Here is a 10,709-nt window from a genome sequence, read left to right as displayed (position 1 = left end):
TTTTTTAAGTCCTTATACCATTGAAATAATAGTTTACGAACGATATTTTTAACTGTTATCAATGAAGGTAATATAATATTTGCTAAGTATTCTTGGGTTATGAAAACTGTTTAGAAGATGGTATTCTTGGGTTATTTTACCCATAATGTAAAGTATTAACAGAATATATATAATGAGCTACATTATATTATAATTAGCTATAAAAACCATGCACTATAGTCAATAGCATTGATTTAAGTTTTGTCCGATAAAGAACATGGTTAGGAAAAGGATTACACTTATTGACCGTGAATCATGTCTTTTCGGCAACAATCAAAAGATGCAACATTCAAATTGAAGAGATGTGATTGTTGGGTTAATAACACAACTTTCCATCCCCTGTCAAACAGCAGCATATATATATATATATATATATATATATATATATATATTTAAATATTCAATATTACATATTACATATATAAAATAAATGGGTAAACGGTTATCCGTTTATAACCGTGGTTAATACCCATAACCATCCATTTAAATTTCACGGGTAAACGGTTATACCCATAACCGTTTATTTATCTAAACGGTAACTCATAATTGTAACTGTAAAGTTTAAATAGACGGGTAACCGCAGATATTTTGCCCATCCCTACCACAGACATTTAAAGTTTCGTGGTAAATAAATTAGTTTAACAACGGGCATAAATAGGTCCGTTGTTGAAGTGATTAAAATAACAACGTTCATTTAAAGCCTGCTGTAGTTTAGCTAAATATATCACGAGGCAAGTCTGTGATTGCAAAAAATTTAACTAACAGCTCCTTTTTAAATCTACAACGGGCTTTAATTATTATGCTTATAATTTCAATTTTTTTATTTTTTAATCAATCAATATAATAATTTAGATCTTTATCGAACCTCATCTACGGTTTTCAGACCGGACGCCGCCAACCACCAGGTCTACCCCATTCGCATATGTCGACGATTTCTCCGACCCCAAACTACTAATTTCTATCTCCAAAATCTCACTCCCTGTACATTTTCTTTGCCTTGTTTGCATATACTATGTGAACCCTAATTTTTCTATTTCTTTGGGCATCTCAGGTGCTCCCAATACTGGATCTTCGTCTTCTTCTCCAATAGAGAGCATGAGATTTGGCCGGCGTATGTCTCGGTGGATGAGATTTCAGAGGCGATGGCGGCTTTGGCACAATCGCCGTTGTCAGTCGAAATGGGAATCGATCTCCGAGATCGATTGAATTATGGGCGGCGAATTGATGGCGGAAAGAGGATTCATCTAGCCTAGCTTCCCTTGGATAACACTGTCAGCTCACTATCTCAGAACACACTCTAAGCTCTTCTCGATCTATCAGGTCAAAGTTATTTTTCTTCATTTTTTAGTTTATCCTCTTGTTTGATATTTTCCTATTATCGTATTGATTTATTCATAATGTTTCTGTTCCAGAAATTGGTCTGTGATTTTATAAATTGGTATAAAGAACAACATTTGGTATGTATCATGATTAAAATTCTGGGTTTTTTTTCCTGCAGGTTCAGTAGTAATTACTAGTTGTTTTGTTTGTTTTACAACTCTTTTTTACTGTTTCATTAGCTAGGAAGAATCAAATGGGTTCCAGTTAATTGACTAATCAATTTACTAAGAGTAATTTCAACTGGGACTTTAATCTAACTGTTGGTGGATGGAAATCCATGCCAAATAGGGTATATGTATGTCTGCATGATTGTGTTTGGCCAAGCTTAATGGTTTTGTGATGAGATCTTTCAATCCTCTACATTGTTTCAAGTATTGAATCCCCATAGGAGATCTCTGGATTCAACGTTGGACATGTCGATTTTTCTTTCAGGAAACATCCTGAGATGAAATTCTGGTGTTTAAGAATTTTAATATAAATTTTGAGTGATGTTTCATTCTTAAGCTTTGCAGTTTCCAGTTATATTTGCACAAAAGACTTGCAGACAGGGTAAACATTTTATTAATTTTTGGGCTAATGATTGATTTGGTTTATCGCATTGGTTTGCTTTATCTTATATAGTATATATTTGCAGAAATATATGTAGTGGCTCTATTCAGTAGGTTCATAATCGAATCATGTGTTTATTTTCTTAAAGTGCTTCCCGTATTATAATTTGTCAAGAGTTCAATTGCCAAGGAATACATTCATAGAAAGGTTTAGAGGCAGAAATTGTACATAAAACGCTAGTTTTAGAGGTAGTGCGGTTGAGAAGAATATCTAGAAACTTAATGATTGTAAGTAAGTTCTTGGCTGCGTTTGCTCCATTCTCTGCATATGCAATGCTAATTTTGCACTACATGCTCTTGTTGGAGTTAATTTTGTACATCTGTGCAAGTCTTTACTGATTAATTTTTTTTCTTCATGTGTGGACTGTTGGAGACTATGCAGATGCTTATGTCTATGCAGATAGAGAGACAACAATTGATGAGGCTCAAGCATTAGGTGCAGTATTTCACTCTCGAAGTCCTTTAATTGGTGGTGTTCAAAGAAATGTAAAGTCTTCAAGTGACAATGTTCTGTTTGGTACCCTCATGGATGGTTTCTTATTTCTCAGTAGAACTCATTGGTTCTATGGTTAGCTTTAGTGTACAGCTTGTAATATTTCAGTTAAGTGATTTTGTGTAAAATTATTATATTGTAGTAAATGTGGAATTTTGTGTATATATATATATTGGAATTTTTTTATAAGGGGCGTTAGCTGTTGTTAATGTATAATCCACGACGGCCATAGCCTGTGGTGTTAACCCGTGGTAGAAATCAAGACTTTCTATCACATCTAGATTACTAACGAGCATCATGTCCGTGGTGGATTGTAATCTACCACGGGCATTCACCGTGGTTGATGAGCTTTTTTTCTTATAGTGGAATGGATGCAAAAATCAACGTTAAGTACTGGACTTCTTCCTAACCTTGTGATTAAGCGCACCAGCATGGATACCCATTGTTCTGGGCTCGAAGGCTCGTGCAGCTTATGTTACACTCTCAGTTCAACAAATTCTTATGTAAACTTATTTTGATTAATCATACAAGTACACTCAGAATACCACAAACCAAATTAAGGATGACTCAATTTGGCATAATTTGTGTACAATTACAACTCCACGGCTTAAAAAATCCGAGGAAGATCCATGCAATCCGATGCACTTCTGTTATTCTATGGAAAGGACTGCTCTCCATGTTTAGGTTTGAGGAACAGGAGAATTATCAATCGGATATCTTTGCCGTGGTGGGCGCCTTGTCCTCTTACCCCGACAGGTTAAGTTTCTCTCCTCAGGTCCCTGCAGCTCGCATTTTGGTTGCTCAATCTGGGGCCGGCTAACTTCAGCCACACTAGTAGATGGAGCAGTAGTTCCCATACGCTTTCTCCCCCTTCCCCTACCACCCTTACCGGAATTTCTATGTGACAAACTTGACTGCCAACTCCCACCAGATTCCTTAATCAACCCTTCAATTATTTGAAGATCATCAGTCACCTCATTTTGTGACAAAGAAGCAAGACCGGGAAGTACATCTCTCCGGAAGTCCTTCCTTTGCCTCCCCCTCCTCGATTTGCCTCTTTGTGGCCGTTTTGACAATGTCCCTTCCTCTATGAGGTTGTCTGAATTTGGAGGCACGTAGCATGGCTGCTCTTCTTTGGTTTCCACCAAATTTAATATCATGTGCTCAAAATAGTCCATGTCAACGGGAAAAGCCTCTTCATCACAGGAAGTTGGCTTAACCTCTGCCGCACTTCCATTGTCAAGATTTCCATCATGTGAAGAAATTACTTCTGCAAACCAAAGAAGGGAGTCGTTTTCCAAAGCTTCCAGATTGCAACAAGTGGCATTTTCCTGCATCTTGGGAGCTTGAGATGCTGAGATGGCAACTAGAGCCTCGGCTGCAACTCTGATAAGGCCCTCATGAGGTGAGTCAAGAAGTTCCTTACGTCTTCTTTCAGTGGAATCTTCCCCATATATATTTGTTTCAACTAGCACCGGTGCCTCCAAATCTATCACAGTTTCTGTCCTCATAATTGAGGAAGCGGCAGTCGTTTCAGTTTCTTCTTCAGTTAAACATCTATTTAAATCTATTTGGTGTCTTGAACCAGAATTCTCATTTGAAAATCCCTTGTCTAGAATCAGACTGTCTGCTTTCAGTTGCTCTCTACATATGCGTCTGCTTTCAATTTCTTTGGAAGATTCGCCATCACAAAGTGGCACTGCTTCAAGCCAATGCAATCTTCCTTGTCGGCTTTCTTGGTTCCTCAGCCCATTCAGAGAAATTATATTTTGTTCACAAGCTCCTTCATGCAGATATTTATTAGAAGGAACATCATTCACATCAATAGCAGGTTTGACATCCACCCGGTGACCTGACGCTGAATGGTTCCCTTGGCTGGCAAGGCTCATTGAGGGGTGACAAGCCTGTAATTCATTGGCCTCCAACTTACCGCGGAAGAAAAAACCGCTTTGGTGTGACACTTCGTCTTTCAGACTGGGAGTTGACGGTATTGAATTACAGTCTAGAAGCAATCTGTCTTTGGTAACTTCACGGCTTTGTGGCATCATGAGTGAAGCGCTATTAGATTGTGTGGAGGTATTAATGGAAGTGCTTACTTGAATCGATGTTAAGTTCTGGCTTAAGCTACTTGGAGGTATTGTCCAATTAGGAGATGACTCGGAAATGGCTGCATCAGATTGGGAAGTCATAGCAGATGAACTTATATCGCTTTCAGAGATTTCTATACCAAAAAGTGTCCTCTTTATTCGTTTCTCTGTTTTATTCTGATCAGAAGTGAAAACCTTCGCAGGAGGATCACAGGGTATCCTAGCTTCGTTTTCTGATGATTCACATGGCTTATTAAAATCTTGAAGACCAAACTTTCCGCCAGAAGAATTTCTTGTTTGCTCTGAAAAAAAGCATATCAATCCGTTAGTCCAAAATGAATAGAACTGCAACCCTTTGTAAGATGTTCCAATCTTGAGCTTTATTAGCAGTAAAGTAAAGGATGGAGGAAACATGATTAACTACTTGTTTGGTGATGTCGGTAAATGGTAAGAAATTCACCAGGGACATATTCATGTAGTCTAATTATGAAATAGCTAAGAGTGTTTCTTCTCAAAAAATGAATTCTAGAGACAGACTCCTCGCCTGACCAGCATGCATCTGATAAGAGCCGTATGTGCAGGCAAGAATTTGAAAGTAATGAAACTTGTAATGCGGTAAGATTGAACAGTTATGGAATTTAGAGCTTAAATACAAAATCCGAATTACCAACGGAAATAAACACGAAATAAGATAACTAGACCCTTACCATCTCTGAGAGCATTTGTTGACCACTCTTTTTGGATTTCATTCTTTAAATGCAGATCACCAACTCTTCCATCCTTCCCCGTTTGTGGGTTTTCAGGGAATTTCTTTGCAAAAGGCCACATAACTTTGTACGCATTTGCAGATAAAACCTGCCTTTCTATCTCCTCTTTGGAGCTCGGTTGGTTGCCAGACATTATGACAGAAGTTGAAGCAGACACTTTGTCTATCTGAATAGGTTCATTCAGATCAGCCAAGCCAATGCTTCTTACTAAATGCAAACCAGAGCTCGACACACTATTGTTATAGCCAGATTTGTCAGTTCCCGACCCCAAACCTCGTTCTGGTTCTTCTTCATCACTGAGGTATTCATCGGCTGGAAGTTCAAGATTGAACAATCTTCTTCGAGGCTTCTTCACTCTGGAATCCAAAGATTCATGGTCCTTCATCCCTACTCTACTCTGGCTGGGGAGACTGCTGTTTCGCAGGGTTTTTCCAATAGAATCACAAGGAGATTGGCTGATACAAGTACTCAATGTAGATTGTCTACCATAACTGGAATCCACCAAGGGTAAATTAGAAATATGCCAACTCTTTCTGTCATCTCCAGTCGGAAAGCTGGATGATGAGAAAGTTGATTGTGATATCCCTGCTACTTTTTTATGTTTGAGAAGCTCTTTGCTTTTGATTTCGTTCATCAGGTCCTTTTGCCTTTCGTAGAGACGATGGAGTTCATTGAGCTGAATAAGAAATCACAGACAAAGGCAAAGGCATTATACTATTGGCTAACGAATTTGAGCACTCAAAGTTCGACACTTTCCTACCAACATAAAACCGCTATTCAATCTTTCTAAATACTACGATAAGTTCTATGACCATTACTACACCTTAGAACTCAACAGATATAGGTTCTAGAATATACACCTGATGCCTGAAAATTGTCTCATGCTTCAGAATAGTTTGCCTCAGTTGCTCCTTATCGTGTTCGTGAAATCCATCAATAACTGGCCTTGTCAAGAACACTTCGTATTGTTGCCCATTGTTCAAGTTTCTGTTCTCGTGGAGTAGGGACCAGCTCCCATGGCCGACATTGCTGCTTAGATTCTGTATGGAACAATATCCCGGCAAATACATCTTCGACTGCACTTTAGTTCCCATTCCTGCAATTAACCCGAGAAGCATTAGCAAAGTTCAACTTGGAAACAGTGAGAATTCAACTTAGCCTCGGTACTGTCAACACAATCAGCAGAACCACATCATCAGATTGCAAACAGAAACTCGCTCACTAGTTCCGAAAATTTTCAGTCGTATTTCACATCAGAAAACTAAATAACTAAGAAAGCAGAAATCTTTACTCAGCAGATAGAGTAAACCAGCAAGAACTCGCGAAATGCCTAGCTTTTAACACATAATTCAAAGTTGCATTTCATTTTCTAGTGATTATCATTAATCCTAGCTCCACGTTAGCATATTTCAACCCAATGTTCCTTTCCTGTCCATGATCCATCCAAGATTCTGGTCAAAAAACGAGGCCGAATTTTCTCGAAAGGAAAGAATTTACAATCTTAAGTTACAAGCAACTCTTAAGTTACGATTCGAAATTTGAGTTATGACCGTTCATCTTACGGATTAAGAAATAAACACAGTCCAAAATCTAAGCCTTGATTGAAAAACAGCAGAACCAAAGATATTAAATTATATATACATACATACATATATAATTATATATAGAGTCAAATATACAAAGAAATTTATAGAAGAAACAGATTACAGATAACTAAATTACAAATTAATCTGCAGACTAAATTAAAAAATTGAAAATTAAAACAGAAAATTGAAAATTACCTCATATGGTTTATAATCTTCCACAAGGCCTTCTCAGGATTGCCCTACAAAGTCACCAAAATTTCCGACGACCCACAAACCAATCCAACTCCATCAAACTTCACAGCCGCAATACAAAACAGCAGCAACAAAAGTAGGTACTTCTGTTCTGAACTAACATTAAACAATCAGGAAAAAAAGAAAGAAAAAAAAAACCTGAGATTACTGTCACAGAGCAAATCAGATCTGCTGCTGGAGCAGAATCTGACGAGAAAATCAGAGAAAGATGTTTCCTTTTCAATTTCCCATATCCCAAACACAGAAAGATCTTTCCTTTTTAATTCCCCCACACTCAGAGAACCCAGGAACCAACAACAACAAATGACTTGTTCAAGAACAACAATGACTTTAATTTGTCAACTTGTGGTCTGCACATTTATTCTAATATTATGCCCCCCACCCTCTTTCTTCTTCTATGGCTTTTGCTCCAATGATTTTTTCCCACTTTTAATATTACTTTTTTTATTATGGGTTTTTGAGGAAATGTGAGATAAAGAAATATTCTCTCGGTCATCCATGACCAACGAATACATGATTATTTATTTTTGAATTTGATATAAAGGGTACAAACATTCATTTAAGTTTTTTATTTAAATTGGTTTTTGAGATTGATATAAATTTAAAATTAATAATAGTACTTTGAGATTATTCATCATTAATTATTTATATCTTTTAATTTAAGCGAGGTTTTTCACGGAATGGTCAAAACAATTGACAATGGATAATCTAATAGATTATTTCTATTAATTTTAAATTTTAAAGACAAAAATAAGGAGTTCTGAGTCTTCTGACAATTTTAAAAATTATTTTAATTGAAAAAATAAAATAATATATTTTTAATTTTTTAATCTCAATTTTTAATATTAAATTCTTCGTCAGATGATAATACATCTTCGATTAGACCAAGTTATGAGAGAACGAGACTCGTCAAAGACATGATCATTTTTTTAATTATATTAAATTTTGCTTTTTCAACATTTTCTAGATTCTCTCCACCTTCCATGCTTATTGGGTGCAATTACAATTATATTCAGAAAGTACTTTAAAAGATGGAGACAACTGGGTTCACTGAAGCAACAACCTAACAGTTTCCGAAAGTGGCCGATCCCATAGAATCATTCGATCTGCCTCCGAGTGTGTTATCCACGCTAGTTATCGTGTTCCGCCACGTAACCAACCGTGACGTTTGATGTCTGACGTGGTCGTGTGTCTGTTCCACTTGCGTTGAAAGGAGCGTGGCTCCATTGTCATTTGCTTCAGACTTAACAAATATGAGAGAGAAATTTGAAAAGTGCAGCTTTTTGTATTAAATTTTTATTTGCATTTTTCCACACAATTTAAAATTTTGATTGCTTTTTTGGATTTTGCTTTTGCTTTTTTTGTTTTTTTGGTCCAAATCCGATTGGTCAACTGGAAGACTCAAGACTCAAATTCTTTTGGAAATTTAATTTTAATTTCATCCTTAATATTCAAATATATTTGCATTTTGGTTTTTTTTTTTTTTGTGCACAATATTACTACAAATTGACATATTAAATACCATGCTGATCAACAAATCACAATGTTACATCTACTAATTTAGTCATTAATTCAAATTATGTCATATCCTGGCCCGGACCCCTACCACATCTCAGGCTCGACTCCACCGTAGCACGATATTGTCCGTTTTGGGCCCCGACCACGCCCTCACGATTTTGTGTCTGGGCACTCACACGAGAACTTCCCAGCGGGTCACCCATCCTGAAATTGCTTTTGCACAAACTCGCTTAACTTCAGAACTGCGAAGCTAGTGAGCTCCCAAAAAGCCTCGTACTAAATGGAGGTGGGAATGTATATATAAGGCTTAGAGGATCCACTCCCCTGGGCGATGTGGGATGTTACAAATTAGCATCCTCGTTAGGGCTGGGTGTGGTTCAAAACGGTGCAGTATTTTGCCAAACCTGAAATTTCAATTCAGTTTAATTTTTTTTGGTTTTTTTTAGATTTCGGTCTTTTTTCTATTCAGTTTTTTCTGGTTCTGTTTCGGGCAGATTTGGTTTTTTTTTTTTTTCTTTTCTTTTTTGCTTTTTTTTTTCCTTCAATAGCAAGCAAAAAAAAAAAAATCCTTAAAAAACAAAACTTCCAATGGAATCAAAGACAATGACAATAAAGGAAAAACACTTATTAGTCCAAATTTCCAATAAATGCAATGAGAAATGGAGCACCCAAACTCCACTGGAGAAGCATTAATTAGTCCATAAACTAACAGAAACAAGCAACAGACAGCTAAAGGTGAGTAAAGGCTGAATGAAAACTTACAACAGACACCCAATGGGGTTTGGTCTAGTGGATAAAAGCAGGCTAGGCCACAAGTTGGGCGGTTCTTCTGTGTACCATCCTTAGGGAGGTCAGGGTTCGATCATCCGCTTGTAAAAAAAGCTCTTAAGGAGAGTTTTCCAGTAAAAACAGCGACCCGACTCGGAGTGGTAGCCCACTACTACCATTTTTTTTACCAAAAAAAAACTTACAATAGACCAAAAAAAAGCGTGCCAATACTCAGCACATTGGCATCCAAACCAGAAGCAATGCCTGTAGCTACCCAAGAAACCAGTTTTGACGATCCAAGCATCTTTAGAATGGTCAGGTGTATAGCATATTGAGTGCCCAAATCACTTGTAAAATCAACAGGACCGGAATCATAGATCTGTCCTGTAATACACCTTCTGACCAATTGATATTCAGCCTTCACAAAGTTAAGATAACCCATAAGAAGAGAGTTCCAAAAATGAACATATGGGATCAAATGGGCACTACGAATAAAATACAGCATGTGTTTTAACAAAAACTAGAAAGAAAACATACCGGATAATGCTAAACATCACAAATTCCATAAAAAATCTGCAGTTACATTTAAAGTTATTACAGAGTACAAACATTGAAATAAAATGAGAAAACTTACCCCAAATCCAAAAATCAGCTTATTAGTGCCAAATACACTACTCACAAAACTTACCCTAAAAACCTTGTACATACAAGCTTTTGTACCAACAAAAAGAGCCACAAAGACTACAGAACATGGCATAACCTGTAGCTCATGCATACCCAAAATACATAAATAAATAACAAGACACTCCATAGAGTAAACTTCGAAATTCGAATGGGATGGGATTTTACACCGTATAAGACTTCGGTTTTTTCTCGCTATTAGGCGAGTAATACACATACACACACAACTAACCACACAATCGTTGGCCCGGGAATCGGATCATAGCTCCGTATTAAATATATGCATCAAAATCTAAAGAAGCAATGAATAAGAAATTGGCAAGCTGGGAAGCAAGCTGACCTTAACCAGCCCATTGAGAATAACAAAGGCGAACGACATGGCCTTTTCAGGATAGAATCTACACAAAATCTCATCACCAGAGCAAAAAAATAAGCTCAAAATGCAGCAAAATTGAATAAAACACCAATCTTTAAGCACATCCATGAATCATAAACCAAATATCCAAATACAAGCAAATCCATGAACGATT

General features: G+C 37.0%; 1 protein-coding gene and 1 long non-coding RNA gene across 3 annotated transcripts; one reads left to right on the top strand and one right to left on the bottom strand.

The window, feature by feature from the left end:
- Positions 1-792: 792 nt before the first annotated feature.
- Positions 793-2,706, top strand: LOC125474686. The gene is made up of 2 exons (XR_007256132.1): positions 793-944; positions 1,091-2,706. It is a non-coding gene; the product is annotated as an uncharacterized LOC125474686 (long non-coding RNA).
- Positions 2,707-3,068: 362 nt separating this feature from the next.
- On the bottom strand, positions 3,069-7,655 carry LOC103951089. 2 transcript variants are annotated; one of them, XM_048578992.1, is made up of 5 exons: positions 7,351-7,655; positions 7,156-7,199; positions 6,235-6,470; positions 5,315-6,050; positions 3,069-4,909 (listed from the first exon to the last, which is right to left on the bottom strand). In XM_048578992.1, exons 3-5 carry the CDS (start codon positions 6,466-6,468, stop codon positions 3,201-3,203), a joined length of 2,679 nt encoding a protein of 892 aa, XP_048434949.1. In that variant the 5' UTR covers positions 6,469-6,470; positions 7,156-7,199; positions 7,351-7,655; the 3' UTR covers positions 3,069-3,200. The 2 variants fall into 2 exon arrangements, with proteins under 2 accessions (XP_048434949.1, XP_009360644.2); XM_009362369.3 differs by having other exon boundaries at positions 7,156-7,655.
- Positions 7,656-10,709: the final 3,054 nt, after the last annotated feature.

Source organism: the organism of the source record quoted next, unplaced genomic scaffold (assembly GCF_019419815.1).
Source record: "Pyrus x bretschneideri cultivar Hongxiangsu unplaced genomic scaffold, Pyrus_bretschneideri_v1 Contig13, whole genome shotgun sequence".
Taxonomy (NCBI): Eukaryota; Viridiplantae; Streptophyta; class Magnoliopsida; order Rosales; family Rosaceae; genus Pyrus; species Pyrus x bretschneideri.
Note: the sequence above shows the minus strand (reverse complement) of the source record. Positions and strands in the feature narration are given on the sequence as shown.